The sequence below is a fragment of the Chiloscyllium plagiosum genome, unplaced genomic scaffold (assembly GCF_037043375.1).
Source record: "Chiloscyllium plagiosum isolate Xiang-an unplaced genomic scaffold, Cpla_swu_hap1 HiC_scaffold_34, whole genome shotgun sequence".
Lineage (NCBI taxonomy): Eukaryota > Metazoa > Chordata > Chondrichthyes > Orectolobiformes > Hemiscylliidae > Chiloscyllium > Chiloscyllium plagiosum.
The window spans coordinates 43,158,287-43,181,626 of NW_028270172.1; the positions used below are offsets into that span (position 1 = coordinate 43,158,287).

General features: G+C 41.2%; 1 protein-coding gene across 3 annotated transcripts in view; it reads left to right on the forward strand.

The window, feature by feature from the left end:
• LOC122564356 (uncharacterized) overlaps positions 1–13,466 on the forward strand; it is a 68,109-nt gene extending 54,643 nt beyond the window's left edge. For all 3 annotated transcript variants that reach the window (XM_087978635.1, XM_043719111.2, XM_087978636.1), the window contains exons 5-7: positions 9,949–10,127; positions 12,465–12,561; positions 12,671–13,466. In XM_087978635.1, the coding sequence (XP_087834761.1) occupies positions 9,949–10,127; positions 12,465–12,561; positions 12,671–12,827 (433 nt within the window). In that variant the 3' untranslated portion in view covers positions 12,828–13,466. The remainder of the gene's footprint in view (positions 1–9,948; positions 10,128–12,464; positions 12,562–12,670) is intronic.
• The last annotated feature ends 9,874 nt before the right edge of the window (positions 13,467–23,340 follow it).

A 23,340-nucleotide genomic window follows, 5' to 3' on the forward strand; every position in this document is an offset into this window, starting at 1 on the left:
CCAATGTAACCTCCCTATGTCTCAGCTAATAAAAGGCAAGTATTGCATATGCCTTCATAGCCACTTTATCTTCATGCCCCGTGATCTTAAGGGACTGGTGGACATGCACACCAACATCCCTAAGATCCTTTGTACTTACAAGATTTGTACTGTTCATCATGTATCCACTTGCCTTGTTTATATTGCCCAAATGCATCATCTTACACTTATCCTGACTGAACTCCATTTGCCACTCGTCAGCCCATCTATATCCTTCTGTAGGTTTAGGGAATGCTGGATGACTAGGGAAATTGAGATTTTGGTTAAGAAAAAAAAGGAAGCATATGTCAGGAATAGACAGGAGAGATCAAGTGAATTCTTACAGTGTGAAGGCAGTAGGAGTAAACTTGAGAGAAATCAGGAGGGCAAAAATAGTACATTAGATAGCTTTAGCAAATAGGGTTAAGGAGAATCCAAAGGGATTTTATAAATATATTAAGGACAAAAGGGTAACTATAGAGAGAATAGGGCTTCTCAAAGATCAACAAGACAGCCTATGTGTGGAGCTGCAAGAGATGGGTGAAGTACTAAACAAGTATTTGCTTCAGTGTTTACTGTGGAGAAGGATATGGAGGATATAGAATGTGAGGAAATAGGTGGTGACATCTTGAAAAATGTCCATGCCTCAGGAGGAGGTGCTGGATGTGTTGAAATACGTAAAAGTGGTTAATCTACAGAATCTATTCAGGTGTACCCCAGAACTCTCTGGGAAGCAAGGGAAGTGATTGCTGGGTCCCTTGCTGAGATATTTGTATCATTGATAGTCACAGGTGAGGTGCCAGAAGACTGGCAGTTGGCTAACAAGGTTCCACTATTTAAGAAAGTAGGTAAGGAAAACCTAAGGAACTATAGACCGGTGAGCCTGACTTTGATGGTGGGCAGGTTGTTGGAGTGAATCCTGAGGAACAGGATTTACATGTATTTAGAAAGGAAAGGACTGATTTGCAATAGTCAGCATGGCTTTGTGCGTGGGAAATTATGCCTCAGGAACTTGATTGAGTTTTCTGAAGAAGTAACAAAGACGATTGATGAGGGCAGAGCGGTAGACTGATCTGTACGAACTTCGGTAAGGTGTTCAACAAGGTACCCCATGGGCGACTGGTTAGCAAGGTGAGATCTCATGAATACAGGGAGAACTAGCCATTTGGAAGCAGAACTGGCTCAAAGGTAGAAGACAGAGGGTGGTGGTGTAGGATTGCTTTTCAGACTGTGAGGCCTGTGACCAGTGATGTACCACAGGGATCGGTGCTGGGTCCACTATATAAATGATATGGTTGTGAACATAGGAGGTATAATTAGTAAGTTTGCAGATGACATAAAAATTGGAGGAGTAGTGGATAGCGAAGAAGGTTACCTCAGAATCCAACAGGATCTTGATCTGATGGGCCAATGTGCTGAGGAGTGGCAGATGGAGTTTAATTTATATAAAAGTGAGATGCTGCATTTTGGAAAAGCAAATCAGAACAGGACTTATACACTTAATGGCAAGGTCCTGGGGAGTATTGCTGAACAAAGAGACCTTGGAGTGCAGGTTCATAGCTCCTTGAAAGTAGAGTCGCAGGTAGATAGGATAGTGAAGAAGGTGTTTGGTATGCTTTCCTTTATTGGTCAGAGTATTGAGTACAGGAGTTGGGAGGTCATGTTGCGGCTGTACAGGACATTGGTTAGGCCACTTTTGCAGTATCGTGTGCAATTCTGGTCTCATTTCTATCAGAAGGATGTTGTGAACTTTGAAAGGGTTCAGAAAGGATTTACAAAGATGTTGCCAAGGTTGGAGAATTTGAGCTGTAGGGAGAGGCTGAACTAGTTGGGGCTGTTTTCCCTGGAGCTTCAGAGGCTAAGGAGTGACTTTATGGAGGTTTATAAAATCGTGAAGGCATGGATAGGATAAATAGACAAGGTCTTTTCCCTGGGAAGAGGGAGTCCAGAAGTAGAGGGCATAGATTTAAGAGTGAGAGAGAAAAGATATAAAAGGAACCTAAAGGGCAACCTTTCCATGCAGAGGGTGGTACGTGTATGGAATGAGCTGCCAGAGGAAGTGGTGGAGGCTGGGACACTTCCAGCATTTATAAGGCATCTGGATGGGTATATGAATAGAAAGAGTTTACAGGGATATGGGCCAGATGCTGGAAGATGAGACTAGATTAGGTTAGATTAGGTTAGGATATCTGGTCAGCATGGCCGAGTTGGACCGAAGGGTCTGTTGACCCTTCCATGCTGTACATTGCTGTGACTATGACACTATTCTCACTGTTTCCCACACCACCAATTTTCATATCATCTGGGAACTTACTGATTGACTCTCCTACATTCAAATCTAAACCATTTATATATACCACAAACAGCAAGGATCCCAACACAGATTCCTGTGGAACCCCACTGGACTCAGGCTTTTAGTCATAATGACCCCTCAACCTCCACCCTCTGCTCCCTGCCACTCAGCCAATTCTGGATTAATCAGCCATATTTCCATGCATCCAAAAAGCTTTTATCTTCGCTATTACTCTCCCATGTAGGAAGTTATCAAAAGTCATGCGAAAGCCAAAGTTCACTAGATCAAATGCATCGCCATCATCTATACACCAGGTCACTTCTTTGAAAATATAAAACGAGTTGGTCGGACATGACCTCCCCTCATAAAACCATGTTGATTGTTCTTGATTAGTCCCTGCCTCTCAAATGCAGATTAAACCTGTTCCTCAGAATTGCTTCCAATAGTTTCCCCACCATTCAGGTTGTACTGACTTGCCTATAATTTTCTGGTTTATCCCTTGCCCCCTTCTTGAATAACTGTACCACTCTGCTTTTCTCCAGTCCTCTGGCACCTCTCAGGAGTCTTTGAATTTTTTTTTCAGGCAGAGATAGATACAGCCTCTTTAAGTAAGGGTGAGAAGTTATCTCCTGGAGATGGGAATGTGGACCCAAGGTTACTATTAGGTTAAGTATGATATAATTGGTAGAGCAGGGAATGGCCTACTCCTGCTTCTAACCAGTGTGTCTATATATCAATAAATATATTATAATAAATTTATGAGATTATAATTAAATATATCAAAGAATGTTCTTAATGGAAGAAAATTATGGTTGTTATGAAACACTGTCCAATTGCACTTGTCAATGTAAGAATTTATGTTTTCAATTTCAAAAATAACCTTGACCTGGAAGTTGAATCATAAAATCAATTTGGAGAACTAGTGCAGATTGATAATTCCAGTTAAAGTGGAACTTTATGAATAGCTAGTCAATTATCGTAATAACTCCAAAACCTTAACTGTTGTATTATTGTACTCATTATTGTGCTAATTTGACTTTATTTCAACTTAATGTTTGTTCCTCTTGTATTAAGTTAGTTTTATGGTAGACAATATTTATTCCTTTGTTATGGAAATGATTATCAAAGGATAGTAACATAAACTCCCATTCTTCTTAAGTTTGAATTTATCATTCAAGGTATTTTCACAATATCTAACTTCTAATAATTTACCAATAAGATAGTTGTACTTGCAGATCACAATGAAATAAGAGGACAACAATTTATTTAGATATTTTTGAGTTATTGGGCCAAAGATATCACTGGGGATAAGAATAAAATAATTTGTGCGCAAATTAAAAGAACTTGCACACATATATCACCTTATTATACCTTAAGGCCATCCCAAGTGACTTATAACGATTGATTGTAACTAGAAAATGTCAGTTTTTAAACAAAGTTTGTCATCTTAATAGCAAATAAGAGTCTTATCTTGGCACAAATAATGTTCAAAAGATGTTGGAGATCACAGTTGAGTGAGAGGGAGGAACTGAAGGAAGTCAGTGTTAGTAGGAAAATGGTTTTGGGGAACTTAATGGAATTGAAATCCTCCAGCATCTGTAATCTATATCCAAAGTACTAATTGAAGTAGCCCTTGAAATAATGGATGAAAGGTGGTCAGCTTTCAAGATTCTACAGGCTCTGGAACATTTTCCATGGATTGGAGGCTAGCTAACGCAACCCCACTATTTAATAAAGGAGGTAGTGAGAAAACATACACACCGGTCAGTCTGACATTAGTAATGGAGAAATACAAAAATCTATTATCAAAGATTTAACAGCAGAGAACTTGAAAAACTATGACAGGGTGAGTCATCATGGATTTATGAAAGGAAAATCATGCTTGACAAATCCATGGAATCTTTCAAGGATGCAACCACCAGAGTTATAAGGGGAAGCCAGTGGATATAGTTCACTTGGATATCCAGAAGGATTTCGGTGAAGTCCCATACAAGAGATTGGCATGTAAAACTCAATTGCATGGGTAGGGGATATTATATTGACGTGGGTAGAGAACTGGTTGGCAGGCAGGAAACAAACAGTAGGAGCAGCAGGTCTTTGAGTGGCAGGCAGTGACTAGTGGAGTGCCACAGGGATCAGTGCTTGGACCCCAGCTCCTCACAATATATTAATGATAGAGATATTACATTTAATTCCATCATCTAAAAGTTTGCAGACAATTCAAAGTTGGGTGGCATGGTAACCTTTGAGGAGGATGTAGAGAAGCTTGAGTGTGGTTTGGTCAAGTTGAGTGAGTGGGAAAATACATGGTAGATGACGTGGAATGTGGATAATTGTGAGCTTATTACTTAGGTAGCAAAAACAAGAATGCAGATTATTACCTGAATGGTGATTGATTGGGAAAGGAGAGGTTCACTGAGATCTCAATGTCCTTACACACCAGTCACTGAAAGTAAGCAAACAGGTTCATCCTGCAGTGAAGAAGGCGAATTGTATGTTGGCCTTCATAACAAAGAGATTTGAGCACTGGAGCAGGGAAGTGGAGCAGGGAAGTCTTGGCCTTGGTGAGTTCACACCTGGACTATTGTCACCATAGAATTCCTACAGTGTGGAAACAGCCCATTTGGCCCAACAAGTCCGTACTTATCCTCCAAAGAGTAACCCACCCTGATCCATTCCCTTATCCAATTACTCTACACTTACTCCTGACTAATGCACCTAACCTACACATCCCAGAAGACTATGGGCAATTTAGCATGGCTAGTTCACCTAATCTACGCATCTTTGGACTATGGGAGGAAACCGGAGCACCCGGAGGAAACCCATGCAGACATGAGGAGAATGTGCAAACTCCACACAGTCGCCGAAGGTGGAATTGAACCCGGGTCTCTGACGCTATGAGGCAGCAGCTACACTGAAACACCATGCTGCTTCATTGTGTACAGTTTTGGTTTCCTTTAGGCCTCCTTAACTGAGTGAGTTCAATAAAAGCTTACCAGACTGATTCTTGGGATGGCAGGACTGACATTTGAAGAGAAATTGAAACAGTTTGAACTATATTCACTGGAATTTTGAAGAACGAGGCAAAGTGGAGGAATCTTACACAAAGTGATAAAATTTTAACAGGACTAAATAAGATCAATACAAGAATGATGTTCCTAGAGATTGAGGAGTCCAAAACCAGCTGTTGCAGTTTTAGGATGATGTTTGTCAATTAGGACTGAGATGAGATTTCTTCACCCAGAAAGCCTGTGGAATTCTCTGCCACAGAAAGCAGTTGATGCCAAAGCACGGAATGTTCTCAAGAAGGAATTAGGTATAGATATAAAGGAATGTTCTTCAAGCTAAAGGAATCAAAGGGTGTGGGAGAAAGTAGGAAGAGGGTACTGAGTTGGAGGATTAATCATTATCATATTGAACAGTGGAGATGGCTTAAATAGTCAAATGGCCTACTTCTGCTCTTATTCCTGATGTTTCAAGTCCAGATTTGTGCCATAATGTGTAAGTGCGGACTGATTTTTTAAAAAAGTAGATCTCATATCTTTTCCCTTTGTTAATGTAATTCATTAATTGTTTAATGTGTCAAATGGATGATGAGGTGGTGGTTTTAATTAAAAAAAAGTGTTCTTAGCTGATCTGTGTGATTGGCTGTGTATAAATACGGATATATTTTAGAGATCTTGACCTGCAGTGATAGCGTCCATATATTTGAGCTGGAATGGCTGAGCTTAAGACCAATCTGCATAATGTGTGTGGTATAACACATCTGAACAGGCTGATTACCATCATGGAGTCATACAGCACAGAAACAGGCCCTTAGGCCTAACTTGTGCATACTGACTGAACTATTCCTATTTGCCTATATTTTGCCCATATCCCTCTATACCTTTCCTGCCTATATATCTGTCCAAATGTCTTTTCAATGTTGTAATTCTACCCTTCTCTACCTCTTCTTCTGGCAGTACATAACCTATATATAGCACTCTCTGTGTGAAGAAGTTTCCCTCAGTGCCTTTTATATCTTTGCTCTCTCACCTTAAAGCAATGCCCTCTAGTTTTGGACTCCACTACCTGGGGAAAAGACCTTGGCTGTTCACCTTACCTGTATCCCTCATGATCTTATGTAGCCTCTTATAACTGAAACCTTCCAATCTCGGTAACATCTTTGCACCCTTTTCAGTTTAATAACATCCTTCCAATAGCAGGGTAACCAGAATGATTTTGAGTACATCTACCAGATCTTAGTTTAACCTTCTCTGCATGAGCAGATTAATCTCAGTTGGTTTCTCCACAGAACTGAAGTTCTCATCCCTGCTAGCATTCTGGTAGATCCTTCCTACATCTTGAACTGTGGTGCTCAAAATTTTCTATTGGAAGCCCAAAGTTTTTATAAAGACTTTGCACAGTATCCTTGTTTTTGTACTGTATACTTCTATTGATAAACCTGAGGATCCAATGAGTTTTAAAATGGCTTACTCAACTTTTCCTACTCCTGAGATGCAGGCACAGAAATCATAGACGTTGGTGCTGCTTCTAGCCTGGGCCCCTAACTCTGGCCCTTGCCCTGACCTGAACACAGCAGGCCCCCCTAGTGTCCTGGGCCTCAGTTATTGAGTCGTGATGCATATTTATCTATTTCCTTCTCGCTTATATAATATTCATCAATTCACCATTTCAATTTGTCAGTTCCCACTTCAAGGAGTGTTATTAGTTGAAAATAGACTTCCACCACTCACTCAGGAGACCTCACTCAATGTGCTGTCAGCTAAACTGAATGACTAGCAGCTCTGTCATCCCAGCATTACTGCCCAACACTAGGATTATAAGCAGACCCAGAGTCCAGATCCTGGATTCTAAGATTAGGTTAGTGCAAGTGGTCTGATAGCAGGAGTGAACATGGGGCCTGGGGAAGTGAGAAGAAATGTGTGGGGATCTTAATTGAGAGGAAATATCCATCTGAACATAGACTTTGAGGGAGGCACCTGATGTGGAAAGGAGATTATCGAGGCAGGTGCCCTCTCCTTCCTGCCCGAAGTCTAACCGGGTGACTTGCCAGATTTCTACTCTACCCTGAACTCTTTCCAGCTAGACAGGAAACAGCCCTTAAGTAGTCATTGCAAGGATGACTGGGCGAGTCAGGCCTTTCACATCTCACTGTATTATTGTTGGCAGATTGGAGCAGGTGGATGGATGGTAGGAGAGCTTTGGGACATTTTACACCCTCCCTCCTGCAAACCCACTGATAGGGGCTTACAAAATTCTGCACCTAAATTCTTCCTGGTTTTTTATCTTCACCCATAAGGTGGGAACCATATCAACCTGCTACATAGTTTATAGAGGCCCTTTTTGTTGATCTAATTTTATTCATCGACTTGCACCAGAAAGTACTCTTGAACATTGTGCTATTGGGCATTTAAGTCACTGGAATTCTCTACAATGTAGAATTTTTGACATTTGTCTCATACAAATCACTGCTTTACCATCCTGAAAGGCCATTCAGGTATTATTCCAAACCCTGGTGATTTCCCAGGTCATCTTGATACACCTTAATGAGCTCCTGGTAGAGGCACTGATTGTTCTTCTTGTTTGTTGTCATTGTAATTTTGATTTTCCAAACACAACAGTAATAAACCTAATCCTCCCATTATGGTGTCCAATAAACCAGAGGAAAGCCAAAAAAAGAAGCACAAAAGAGTTTTGTGAACATTAAGGAAGAAAATTTACATTAATAGGTGTGTTGAAATGATGAAAATCAGAATGTTTTGTTGATATAATTTAATTTTGGCCCATCCATGATATACAACATCAGAAATCAAAAAGAAAATTGCTGAGGTTTTTTACTTGTTCTGAATCAAATAAAGCTGTTAAAGAAAGCTGCAATCAATGTGTACCTATATTAGAGTATCTAGTCATGGGTTTTCTCCAGAAGGTTCAGAGAGTCCTTTTGTCTGAGCATGTGCTCATTGAAAAGGCAAAAGAATTCATGAGTAAATTAAAGTGACTGATCAATGTGTATTTTCAGTTTCAGGATTTTCATGTTTTAATTGTGTCATGATATTAGGTTATCCTGTGCACAAAAAAACAACTGACTGTGAAGCTGCAGAAGAATACTGAGAATTATTTTACTAATTAATCTCTGAACATCATTAACTAATTAATCTCTGACCAAATTTATAATGCAGACAAAATTGGCTCATGTTGGCTCTGTTTATCAAATTCCAAAATGGCAGATGTGAGTGAATCTTGTTCTACTGGCTTTGAAATTGAATAAACATAGATTGACAGTACTTATGAGTGGTTAAAAAATTTAATCACCCTAGGTCATACAAGTGTATTGTAGTTTATAATGCAGAATAATTCATGCATGGACAAAGAAATTTTTCAAGAATGGTTTCATTTTGTTTTGTACCCTTGGTGGAAGTACAATTTAGAAAAGTAGGCAAGATTGATAATCGTGAAACTTTACGGCAGCATGGTGGCTCAATGGTTAGCACTGTTGCCTCACAGTGCCATGGACCCAGGTTTGATTCCACCCTCTGATGACCGGCTCGATGGAGTTTCTGTATTCTCCCGGTGTCTGCATGGGTTTTCTCCAGCTTCTCCGGTTCCCTCCCACAGTCCAAAGACTTTGGGCATGTGCAGGCTAGATGGATTAACCATGGGAAATGAGGGATTACGGGGATAGGATAGGGTAGAGAGGGTCAGTCTGGGTGCGATACTGTTCAGAGAGCCAGCGTGGACTCTATATGTTGAATGGCTTGCTTTGATGCTTTAGGGATTCTATGACCATTGATAGAGTTGTTGAACTCACACTCATAAACCAGGGTTAGTGAACGGTTAACATTTTTCCTGCCTACAAATGAAACTTCATAAGTGTAACCTCTGGACCCAAGTGTCATTCATAATTTGAAATGTGATTACAAAAAAAATTTTGTGAGAACATTAATCATGAAGCATTTTACAGAACTTTGAGTTCCCTTAAGCATAAAGAATGTCATCTTGAATGTGAAGTAAGTGAAAAGTGAAACTGTTAGGAGGGCTCAGAGAAATACTTTGCTCTACTTGCAAAAACCTCTTCTGATAAGGAAACTTTTGAAGGATTTAATGTAAGAATAAAGTATTATATTTTGACTTACTGTTGAAGATTAGAAGCAACTAGCTTTTACTTCTTGAGTAGCTGCATATTATTTTATATTCTTTCTTCCATCAACAAATGTAACTGTCGTGTGAATCAATATGTTTCAGTAACTAACGTGACTCTTTCAATATTTTACTGCAGTTGCAGCCTCTTATTTCTGCCTATCTGGATTTCATCAAGTGAAGAACAGTACTGCACAGGGTGCCCCGTCTGTGTTCTAATTGAAATTCCAAACAAATATTACAATGCCCTGGTATTTTGCTATTTTTAGCAAAGGGATTGTGAAATTGTCATTATGCAATAAATGAGCTGAATTTGGAGGTTTCAACATAATGCCCTTTGGCAGACACACTATCGGCAAAGCCAAATAGTGAAAGGATTCATGAAAAGAAAAGAAATGATTTTTCACAGGGCCATTAAATAATAACTGAAATGTATGCCAGGTACTAAAAATTCATTATCTTTATAATAATTAACATTTTGCTTCATCTATTTTTAGGACTGAGGAAGAAGAGAGGCAGGTTGGGGCTTGTTACTGTGCAAAAATTGATGATCTCCTCCTGAAGTCAGATTTTGTGATGATTGTAGTAAGCTTGACTCCTCAAACTTCCAAAATGATTGGGGAAAGAGAGCTCAGTCTAATGAAACCCAACGCTACTCTTATTAATATCTCCCGTGGTAAGAAAATATACAGTATATGTAATTGCTTGTTTTACAAAATTAGCCATTATTTGGAAAAATGTTTTCACAATTTATCTGCTATGATTAAGTTCCTTATATAAAAGGTTTGCGATTGTCAAATTCTATTAAACCTTATATAAAATGACACGTTTCTAACTCAGAAAATGATCAAAACTTATTTTGTCGGACTGGTTTACAAGATTCCATGGTTTATACTCTTACTTCACAGGAGTAATTGTGGATTCCACTGATAGATGATTTCAACATTCAGTCTCTGGGGATCAGTTCAAGCATTTATGTGATTGATTACAATTAGAATTCCTACAGTGTGAAAGCAGGCCATTCGGCCCATTGAGTCTCTATCAAATTTCCAAAGAGTATCCTATCCAGATTCACCCGTACTCTATCCTATCCCTGACCTATCATGACGAATCCACCTAACTTACACATCCCTGGACATTATGGACAATTCAGTATGGCCAATCCACGGAACCTGCATATCTTTGGACTGTGGGAGGAATATGGAGGTTTTCACAGACACAGTAAGAATGTGCAAACCCCGCACAGACAATTGCTCGAATGTCAGCTAATCTGCTGTACTTGTTTCCTTTCATAGAGGCTACCTTTCCCAATTAGTAAGGATCAAACAGGACTAAGCAAGACACTTCCTGTATATGAGAATATACTAAAGAGCTTTCCATATGACAGTAAAACTCATTGGTCATGCGACGAAAGTGATCTCTCCATTGTCAAGGGAAGGTCAATATTAAAGCAGTACTGCTGGTACATAAAATATCTGGAATTTTCATTGAGCACTGTATATTTAGAAAAGGCAGTTCACAGAGATATAATCAGACAAAGAAGATATTAACAGGTACAATCAAAAGCTTGATTTATGAGGGGGGTTTTAAGGGGATCGGGAGCTGGAGAAAGGTCAGAAGCAAATTTTAACACTTGACCTGATTAGCAATTGAACAGATTTTGAGGAGCAACCATAAATGGTAGTGGGGAGGATGTCACAAAAATATAGAAGGCTGAACCCATGAAAGAATGAGTATATGAAGTGTTGGGGACCATGAGTCAATGTAAGAAAGCAGAGGTTGGGGTGATGTGTGAGCAGGATCTATTTCAGGATAGAAGACAGTGGGTTGCTTTTGATGAGCTGAAGCTATGTGGAGAATTGGAAGCCATTTAGAGAGCATTAGAATGAGTCTAAACATAACTAAATTATGCATAAGTGTTTCAGAAGAAGATGCACTGAAGTACAGACAGAGGCAGGTGATGATACTTAGTCACATCATCCAGCAGGAGTTCACGGTCATACAAGAAGCTTTTGGATTGAGGTTTGTGCATAGAAATGACAGTATCACCTAAAATCATTAGGAAGAATGTGTACACATGGCTGTGTGTGGTTCTGGCATCTCTCGCCCTCTTGGATGCAGATCCCCCTATGCACAAAGTTTAGCAGCCAAAGAGTTGTCCAGCAGTGGCTGTGCCAGGGAGGTGCCACCTTCACAGAGAGTCAATTCTGTAGAATGGCCAGGGAGTATGCATCATGCAGGCTTTTGCACTGACCTTTCAGGGGCCTGTAACCTTTGTTGTTATGCTGTAAAAGCCTTCTGATGTGTGCTGCAGCCTCCTCCCTCACAGGTCGAGTCAGTTAGTCTGCCTACTCCAACTGTGCTTGCGACCATTTTCTTTCCATGTGCACTTGCAATTTCAGATGGAATGCAATAGTGAGCACCCCTCCTCCAGTATCTTCCAGCTTCGGCCTGACTGTGCTGGTGCGTCGTCAAATATCTACAGCCACTTCCCACTGATCTATATCCCATCAACCTAGAAGGATTCACACTTCCACAAGTATAAATCCAACCATCATTCATTTACAACTGCCACTCAGGTGGCATGGTCATTCATGTCCCTACCTCTTCAAGCCACAGTCCTACAAACCTGTTCTAGCCCTTATATCATGCTGCTATTAAACCAAACTCTTTTCCAGGAAGAGACATAATGGACAATAATCAAAAAAGAGGTCAGAAGATAGTGGTTGCCTGAACTAATATTTTTGTCTCGAAGAATTTTTGTTATTGAATTCTTTAAAAAGTTAAATTTCAGATGTGTGTTAGATGCAATATGTTTCCCTGACTGACATTTATTTAAATTAAAATGAATGATGTGACCTCCATGATTGCAATAAAACATTCAGGGGATACATTCCCCCAAAACAAGTGTTGCTAAAACTATAACTTCTACTTTGCCTGCATATTACAAATCTTTGTTCCACATACAGTAGACTATGAGACCAAGCTAACATAGTTTGTTTGATATCTCAAGGTGGAGTGATTGATCAGGATGCTTTGGCGAAAGCACTTCAGAATGGGGTTATTCGTGCAGCAGCACTAGATGTCTGTGAACCAGAGCCTCTTCCGAGGTATGTTGTCACGTACATTTATTCAAATTATCAATTCAAAAATAGCAATCAATGACCTCGGCACAGACATCCATTTAACATCACAACCATCTTGTGCTTTTCCTAAAAGGAATCATCCTTTACTACACTTACCAAATGTCATTCTGACTCCCCACATTGGAACTGCCACTGAAAAGACCACTCGTGAAATGCTGGAGAAAATGATTGAAAATGCTGTGGCTGCTGTTCGTGGATTTCCAATGCCTGACGAAGTGCTGCTGTCATGATGGGTATAAGCAGTAGAGATTTTGTGATGCTTTGATACTAATACATTGTAGTAATGACCACCTCAACATCAGTTCATTCAAAATAAACGTTCAACAGTTGGAATGAAGAAATAAGGTTTTATATCCTGTTGTCCACCAAAATAATACTGGGATTTTCCTTTTCCCTCCTTTCATATTAATTTATAAAATTCAGGCCAGCTCTCACACTGAAGCACAAGGATCTTCATGCAGATATGACAAGATGAATAATGAATTGACTTAACAAGTAAAACATAGTGATTCTACTTCTGCCCACCAACACTATATTCATCAGACCCAGCTCAGGAACAGGGGCCGATCAACACTGAGGTCCACCTCTGTTCATTGAAATAACAGCCCAGTCTGGTGATGTGTACAGCTCCCCTTGATATTCACTCCCTTACCACCCCTGCAAGACAGCCCTCATCTTAACTTATCTCTGAGCTGAGTCATCCAGTACCATAATAACAAGCGCTCACAAGCTCTATGATAACATCAGAAATCCTTGGGAAGGTGATAAATCGGATAAAATAAACAAGCATTGCTTGAATTGCACTTGCAAACCATGATCTCAGACCAGATCAAAATCTGTCAAAATAAGAAAGCTCATATTCTGTTTGACCACTATGTGAACTAACCCTCGTGAGCAGAATCAAATAGTTGATCTGAAAGTCATCGCCAGACCATGGCAACACGACGCCTGGAGGAAGAGCGACTCATCTTCTGCCTAGGAACCCTCCAACCACAAGGGATGAATGCAGATTTCTCCAGCTTCCTCATTTCCCCTCCCCCCACCTTTTCTCAGTCCCAACCCTCAGACTCAGCACCACCTTCTTGACCTGCAATCTTCTTCCCGACCTCTCTGCCCCCACCCCCTCTCCGGCCTATCACCCTCACCTTAACCTCCTTCCACCTATCGCATTCCCAACGCCCCTTCCCCAAGTCCCTCTTCCCTACCTTTTATCTTAGCCTGCTTGGCACACCTTCCTCATTCCGAAGGGCTTATGCCCGAAATATCGATTCTCCTTCTCCTTTGATGCTGCCTGACCTGCTGCGCTTTTCCAGCAACACATTTTTAAGGTCTGATCCCCAGCATCTGCAGTCCTCACTTTCTCCTCCGATCTGAAAGTCAGCCAACTATTAATAACAAAATTCCATTGAAGAACTGGGTCAACAAACTCTGCTTGACTTAATTTAGTAAAACATTTGAAGATAATCAGAGGCCTTCTGCCAAAGCTTTAAAACCAAGCAAATGGATGAACTAAACTTCAAAGAAACCATCTAAGTTGTGGGCACATTTCACACAGTCAGTTCTAGATTTCATCATTGTCCATTTAAAGGTGTGAAGTAGGAGCAAGAGTAGGCCTATCAAACCTGTTCCTCCATTCATTACATCATGGTGGATCCATTTGTGGTCTCAACTCCCCAATTTTACCTACCTGACAACATTTGACTACCTTGTTAGTCAAGAGGAATACAACAGTTGTACAATCCAGAATAGCATTTTATCCACGGATGATATATTTAATTACGTCTGAAAACTTCCCATTTTCACAATAACATTCATTCTTTAACCAGCTCATCAGATGTCAGAGGTTGGCAACCATAATATTTTATGATCACTAACCATTCTGAAATAAGCTGCATCACCACTCACTATATTTAAATAGACACAGTCAATGATATGGAATTTTGTAATGAGGTGTGAATTAGGCATGGTGGCTCCGTGGTTAGCACTGCTGCCTTACAGCACCAGAGACCGGGGTTTGATTCCAGCCTCAGGCAACTGACTGTGTGGAGTTTGCACATTCCCTCTGTGTCTGCGTGGGTTCCCTCCGGGTGCTCCGGTTTCCTCCCACAGTCTGAAGATGTGCAAGTTAGGTGAATTGGCAATGCTAAATTGCCCGTAGTGTTCAGGGATGTGCAGACTTAGGTTGGTTAGCCGTGGGAAATGCAGGGATAGGATGCTCCTCGGAAGATTGGTGTGGACTCAATGGGCTGAATGGCCTGCTTCCACGCTGTAAGGATTCTAGGTAACACCTTATGTTTGACCTTTCATCTGATTTCCATCTCCAAACAATGGTTTGCAATACTTCTTGTCACATGATTTATGCTGTTTTCCAAAACTGGCCCAATTCCACAAAGTTGAAAATAACCACTTCTGCAATTATGCCAACAAGTAAAGGCAATAGATAGGACTCTACATCTATGCCTTAGTCCACACCATGGAAAATTTGTACTGTTGAGAATCCCAGACTGAGGTCCTGCAGACTATTTTTCAACTTTCTCAATGTACTTGTGAGCCACACATCAGGGCTGGAAAATCCAGCGTTTTGTGCTGCGTAGCCCAGGGTGAGATAGTCGTCAGAACTGGCCATTTGGAATTATTTGCCACTGGTTAAATTCACAAACCCGAAAAGAAAGTTCTCACACTTGTTGGGGAGATTTCACTGGGGTGTTTAATGTAGGGCTAGGGAGGGTGACACTAGTTCTGCAACAGACACTTCTAGTTCCAGCCCTGAAATGGTTAACAACAGCCAAGCGAGCTGCTGCTGGCGACTGCATGACTACTTGGCTGGAGCTTGTAAGGGATATGCATAATGTTAATTAAATCTTGGAGCCTGTAAATACCAGCCAGTATCAATTGCACCCTCGAAACTCGGGATCAATAAAGAAACCGATCGGAATCTGTAACTGTTAGACAAGTGTGAATTGCTCTATCGGAACCTGTAACTGTTAAGTGTGAATGGCTCTATTTAAGTCTAAAGTTGATAAGTGTAATTGTCAATTTAGTTAAACTGAAACTATTGAAAATGGCTAGCCTGTCAGACGCATAGTAATTCCTTGAAACAATGAACTATTGAATACGGGATCGGAACCGCTCCCAGGGATGGCTGAGCCATTGTCAAGCACAGCAGGAGCTGGACAGGCACTTCGATGCGGCCAACAGGAGGACGGATCCCCAGCGCGCGCAGATGAATGGACCAATGGGGAAGGCGAACTGACCGGGGACTCCAGGCAGCGCAAAGTATAATTGTGTCAAGTTTGAACGAGAAGGGAGAACGCCTTCTCCAACGAATGCATGCTTGTAGATTCGTTGTACCAGTTAAGATTCTGTGAATAAACGGCTGTCTGCGTCTAACCATAGTTGCCAGTGTGAGTCTCTCCTTCCGAAAGAACACGCAAAGACGGGACCCCGCGGGTCCGTCTTAACACTCGTGATTCATAATGGCCAGTAGCCAGTACTTCACAGTGTAGCAGACTTGAATCCACTGATTTTAACTGGTTTGGCAAGATTTTGTCCCATTGTCAGTTTTATTCCCGAGATCATATATGCAGATCAACACATAACCTGTGTAAATTACAGCCTTTTTAGTTAATAACTGCTGTCTTAACAGTTAATTTAACCTGATATAAAATATATTTTGCTGAATAAATTATACAGATTATGAGTGAAGTGTAAAAGACTGCAGTATGGATATTTAATTTTTAGTAACATTGTAATTGGTTTAGAATACTATGTATTTTCATTAAATTTATGGTGTGCAAAATTAAACTATGATTAAAATATCTTGTAAAAATCAGAACAAAAGCATTGTCCATTCATATACTTTATACCATAAAGACTGACTAAACTGGACAGCATCTGCAGTCCTCACTTTCTTTCTAAACCGGATCATGCTTTGGGTAGAACCATCTTTGCATCCATTTCCATGCCTCCAACTCTAGGTACCCCTTTTACCATGACCCCCATGCTACCCCATGTACTGAAATCCAAGATGATCCCTGTTCGAATCCTTGGAGCATTTTTGGTGGAAGACATCAGTCTTAGGGTGGAGATGGGGGGTTGCTAGTGATGGAGAGCTGTTGGCATCTGATTAACTGGCAATCCTGAAGGAGTGGGATTTCCACCTAAAATATCCTAAATCACATGGTAAGCCTAATGCTGGGCAGTTATGTGCCTTTCCCATGGAAGTGCCACAGGTTTTCTACTAGTTCTCCAACCAATGGAGGAAAATCCGACTGGCAAAACAAAATCAAGGGCAATATTGCCTGCATCTAAAATCAATCTCACAAAAAAAAATAAGTCAAAGCTCTGAAAAATAACCTGAGGTGGCTGGCTCTATGTACCTGTGTGCAAAGAGGCCTAACAGCATCACTGCAATCTGAGGTATCAGAGAGTTCTAATTGCCGTACTGAAGTGCTGAACCTTACAAGATCTGAGATCTGCAATTATGATGTGGTGAACCAATACCAACCTCTGGGGAGAAAGACTAAATGTCACTTCCATGAGAGATGAGCAATATTTATCCATTAAAATTTATTTCATCCTTGGGATGTCTGAAGAAAATGCTAATATGCTAAATCGGTAAAACTTTACCAGCTATGAAGAGTCTTGAGCACACATTTCAAAAGAGTCAGTAATCCTAAATTTACAAATGTGCAGGATTATTCACAGTAAAGTGTCACTCATGTCATGTATGTGCCCTGACAAATTTATTTCAACCAATATCTTGCAGTACATCGAGATGCAGTCTCGGGGGCCCACAGCTGAATTGGAGAGAGCCTGCTCTATAGTTGGCCTGGAAGATTTAGCTGCTTCTTCCACGAGTGTTTGGGTCTACAGGATTCAGGCCAGTGACAATGCCCTGCCTACATGCAGGTTCACCCTCCTTTGCTTAGACTATTGCATGCTTTGACATAGAAGGAATTAAGGGCTATGGGGAGAGTGCAGGGAAGTGGAATTGAAATGCCCATCTGTCATGATTAAATGGTGGAGTGGACTTGATGGGCCGAATGGCCTTGCTTCCACTCCTACATCTTATGGTCTTATGGACATCAATGATCCAGGGCCAGGCACCTCTGGAGTATCCTGGAAGGAAACTTCTGGGGGCCCATCTGTGTGGCTCTTTCTTCATCTGCATGCATATTTAGTATCCTTGAGAGGAATGGCACCTGAGTGAGGTCTATCATTGCAGTCTAAACCTTCAAAAATTATTGACTAAACTATTTGCAAAACATTTTTATTTATTGGAAAGAAACCTGGCTGAACCCTTTCTAATATTAAATCAATTACAATCTAAAACCATATTGGATTTTTAGGTTTTTTGGTTGATAAATGCACTGTATCTGTGATGGCTTCATCTGTTAGCTCTGTTGAGCAGCATGTTGCACCATCCAGATCAGCTTATATCACTGCTCAAATTTCCATGATGACCTTTTACATTGTTATTAGGTTTGTTGGCCTCATCTTCTCCTATTGTTTTCGGAGCATCTTATGCAGTTGTAACCTACTTCTTGCTTCTTGTCCAGTTTTTAACTTGCCACATGAACTTCAGTTTCTCTCTGATCAATAATGCTTCTCATAGGTTTAGCCATATTTGCAGGGTTTGAATGTTCATTAATGGGGAGAACTTCACAATCTTGTGTTCCTCTAGGGCACTAACTCTATTTTGTTTAGTGTGGTCATATTAAAAAAAAACTTACATGAATTTGGCTAATCCAGAGTTACCAGTTTGGAATTTTCTATTCTAACATTTGTCATTCTATTCGATTTGCTAATCTGTCAGAGAATGGTTGATAACTTCAATACAACTGGAAATTCGGGTTACTCAAATTTGATTCATTGTGATTTAATTCCATTTATATATATTCCACACATTCCCGAAAATAGCAATTGTTTGACTGGCTTGCTAGGTGACTTCTAAAGTCCTAAAGAGTTAACTACATAAAGTTCAATTTTATGGCTTCTCTCGTGAAGTATTTGGAGCAAAAAGTTGATTTAATTAAGCAGGATGAGGTCCTGAACCACACAGACTTCCGTTTCTGCCTGAATTAAGTTGGGAGAGAGGTCTAGATTCCCTGCAACTGATTGATGCCCGTAAGTGGGAAAGTAATTACCACCTACCACCACTAGTATTAACCCAGAGATAGGTCGGCAGCATATATAATACTGTGTGACTGGGAAGGACATTGTCACAGCGAAACATTCTGGAAAGGGAGCCCTCGCAGTCAACATCACCTAGAAGTAGTCTGAGAAGTGTTTTCTCACAGTTGGTGTCACAATGAAGCAGTCTGGGAACAGTATCTTGCAGTCAGCATCACTGTGAAGCATTTTTGGGAAGGGTGTCCTCACAGTCAGTATTACTTTGAAAAAGTCTGGGAATGTTGCCTTTGCAGTCAGCGTCATGGTGAATCAGTCTGGAAAGGATGTCCTGCTTGTTGGGAAGAAAAATAAGTGACATCTCAGGAAAACCAGAGTCATCTTACCTTACTGCAGCAGTAGAGGGTCCAAGGCAGAGAGCTGATTGGTAAGGAGTAAGTGACGTCACTTACAACTTTTATCACTTATAGTTTGCAAGGTCCTTTTGTGATTTATAGTTTTTGGAGACTATGCTCTATAGTAACAAGGAACAGGAAGGAAAGATCCTGGAGAAAACCGATATAATTTGAACATATATTATTTAAGCATCTTCCAAAAGGTTTAAAGTGGGTAAATCATGGCAGGAGAACTCAAAGCCATGGTGTGCTCCTCCAGTTCTATGTGGGAAACAAGATACACTTCCTGTGTTTGGGACCAGCATGTACACAGCAAGTGTCTCCAGCTGCAGCTCCTGGAAGTCTAGATTTTGGAGCTGGAGCAGCACCTATACTGTGAGCCTCCCTGAAGCCGAGAGAATCATTGATAGCCCATGTAGTGAGGTGGTCATACCAGAGGCTAATATTCTACAGGCAGAAAGGGATGGGTGACCACCATGCAGTATAAGAGGACAAGGTAATGTTGTGGATTTGAGGTCATGTGCAGTGCCTTTGGGAGGGAGAGAGTGTTGTGGTTCTGTTCGCCGAGCTGGGAATTTCTGTTGCAGACGTTTCGTCCCCTGACTAGGTGACATCCTCAGTGCTTGGGGGCCTCCTGTGAAACACTTCTGTGTTGTTTCCTCCAGCATTTATAGTGGTTTGTCTCTGCTGCTTCCGGTTGTCAGTTCCAGCTGTCCACTGCAGTGGCAGGTATATTGGGTCCAAGTCGATGTGTTTGTTGATAGAACCTGTGGATGAGTGCCATGCCTCTAGGAATTCCCTGGCTGTTCTCTGTTTGGCTTGTCCGATAACAGTAGTGTTGTCCCAGTCGAACTCGTTGCTTGTCATCCGAGTGTGTGGCTACTAAGGATAGCTGATCATGTCGTTTCGTGGCTAGTTGGTGTTCATCACCTAGACGTGATGGTACAGAGAGCACCGAACGGAGAGTTCACCACAAAGGTACACAGGAAAGCCACACACACAGACCAAGACCTGAAATACGAAAGCAACCACCCCAACACACACAAAAGAAGTTGCATCAGGAGGGGTACAACACACTACAGCACACCAGAACTGCAAAAGAGGAAGAAGAACCCTCTACAATGTATTTGCCAAAAACAGATACCCCCACAATTTCATCAACAGATGCCTAAGGGAAAGACAACGGAATGAGGACATGCCACAACCCAAAGAACTAGCCAAGTTACCATATAACAAGAACATTTTTGAACTGACAGCCAGACTACTACAACCACTAGGACTCATAACAGCACACAAACCAACAGCCACTCTCAGACAACAACTCACCAGGACAAAGGACCCGATACCCAGCATGAGAAAAACCAATATAGTGTACAAAATCCCATGCAAGGACTGCACAAAACACTACATAGGACAAACAGGAAGACAGCTAACGATCCGTATCCATGAACACCAACTAGCCACGAAATGACACGACCAGCTATCCTTAGTAGCCACACACGCAGATGACAAGCAACGAGTTCGACTGGGACAACACTACTATTATAGGACAAGCCAAACAGAGAACAGCCAGGGAATTCCTAGAGGCATGGCACTCATCCACAGGTTCTATCAAGAAACACATCGACCTGGTCCCAAAATACCGGCCACTGCAGCCGACAGCTGGAACTGACAACCGGAAGTGGCAGAGACAAACCACTATAAATGCCAGAGGAAACAACACAGAAGCAATTCACAGGAGGCCCCCAAGCACTGAGGATGTCACCTAGTCAGGGGACAAAACGCCTGCAACACAAATTCCCAGCTCAGCGAACAGAACCACAACAATGAGCACCCGAGCTACAAATCTTCTCACAAACTTTGGGAGAGAGTGTTGTTCTGGGCTGAGGGCTTACAGATGCCTGTTTGTATGGCTGGATGGCGATCTAAGAGTGTGCTGGAGGATTGAAGGTGTGTGGCATTTGGCTGTGGGGTAGACGCCTGGGGTTTGGTTGCTGTTTTGACAGCGGTTCGAGTTTGGCCGATTGATTTGGGTTGTGCCCTGGGATGCTGGGACCCAGTCAAGTTTGAATTTGTTGTTTTGCCGGCATCAAGCCAATGGGACGGTCTGATGTTGGGGCGGAGGGGTATAGGAATGCACACATTTTGAAAATTGGTCAGAGAGAAACTCCTGGAGAGCTAATTGCCCAACTAACATCTTCCTCTCAAATAAATTAGAAAATGAGGTGGGTCTCGGTGGGTTACTCTTCAGAGGGTCGGTGTGGACTTGTTGGGCAGAGGGGTCTGTTCCCACACGGTAGGGAATCAAATCAAATCAAATCAAATCAAAGGTACCTTTTCATGTGCAACATACTCACAATAAAAATAAAGATGATGACCCAGGGAGATCAGCAGCTGGAAAAGTGAAGACACAGACTGTGTGGTTTTGAAATTAAGTTGATGTAATTTTAATAAGTGTCTTATGGGAACAGCATATTATTAAAGAGTTGGTGGCAGATAGTAAGCAGTAAGAGAAAGGGGAGCTTAGATTTGTGAATAATTGTTGTTTAACGTTCACTTTTAGAGTTAGAAAATAAATTGATGTTATTTTCTTTTAAATAATGGAATTTGGGAGTTCACTGTCACTCATTAACAGATTATGAGGCGAGATGAGCTTTTGTGGGTGTTTGGTTTAATTAACAGAAAAGGCTTGCCTCTGTGTCGTAACAGTAAGCAGTGCACAAATCCCCTGGGGCCATTCCCCTGAAACAGCTACATCACTCTGGCTATTGTTGAGGGGAGTGACCTGATAAGAGAAACAGCAACAGCGAAATTCATGGCACTACAGTTTGCCCTGTTGCACAGGGGTGGAGCAAAAAGTGTGGAAATGCAGTATTCATAGTGGACTCAATTGTAAGGGGAACAAATTGGTGTTTCTGTGGCTACAAACAAGACTTCAGAATGGTTTGCTGCCTTCCTGATGTTAGGATCAAGGATGTCTCTGAGCAACTACAGACTGAAGGGTGAGGCTGATTAGCCAGTGGTTGTAGTATACATAGGTACCGAAGACATAGGTTTAAAAAAAGATATGAGGTCGTAAAAACAGAAAATAGAAACAAGCTGAAGAGTAGGAAACAAGCTCAAAAGGTAATGATTTCAGAATTACTACTGTGCCACCTGCTAGTCAGAATAGAAATGACAGGATATATCGGAAGAACACGGGCTCAAGAGATACTGTGAGGGGGAGGGTTTCAGGTTCCTGGGACATTGGGACAAGTTCTGGGGTGTTAATGGGATGAGTATAGACTGGAGGTGTTCCTGGGTATGACTGGGACTGATGCCCTGGGGGGAGCATTTGTTCCCTAAGGGGAGTGGTTGGTGGGTGGTGGGAGAGGGGAGGTGTACATTAAATTGGCAGGGGTGTCGAAACCTATGCAAGGAATCAGAAGAAGGGGAATCATGGTTGACAATAAGCAGAAGACTCAAAGGCCAGAAACAAACACTGCTGTAAGAAGTAATGGAAATTGGATGAGGAACATTAAATAGACAAGCCTTCAGGCTTTGTGCCTCAACACATGGAACATTTGAAATAAAGTAGAAGAATTAACAATGCAAATAGATGTAACTGGGTATTATATATTTGGGATTACAGAGACAATGGGTGCAGGTGACCAGGAATGGGAACTGAACGTCCAGGGGTATACAGTATTTAAAAAGGACATACAAAAAGGAAAAGACAGTGGAGCTGTATTATTGATTAAAGTGGATAGAATTGAGAAATATCAACAGGCAAAAAACGTTAATGGGGATGATATATAAACCTCTAAACTATGGTAGTGGTGTTGGAAATTGCATTAAATGGAAATCAGAGATGCAAGAGGTGAATGAATAGCTTTAATTATGGTCTTTCATCTGCATATAGTTTGGGTGAATTAAATTGGTCACGATACTATAAAGGAGGAATTCCTGGACTGTATACAAGATGATTTTCTGGACCAATGCATTGACAAATCAGCTCGAGAGTATGCCATCTTAGACTGGGAATTATGCAATGAGAAAGGAATAATTCATAATGTAGTGTGAGAGACCCCTTGAAAATGAGTGACCACAATATGATAGAATTTTCCATCAAGATGGAGTAAGGTAAATGATTCCAAGACTAGGGCCCTGAATCTTAATAAGGAAAGAAAGAATCTTCATTTTTTTCGGCGGCAGTTGAAGTGGGAGGAGCAACAGT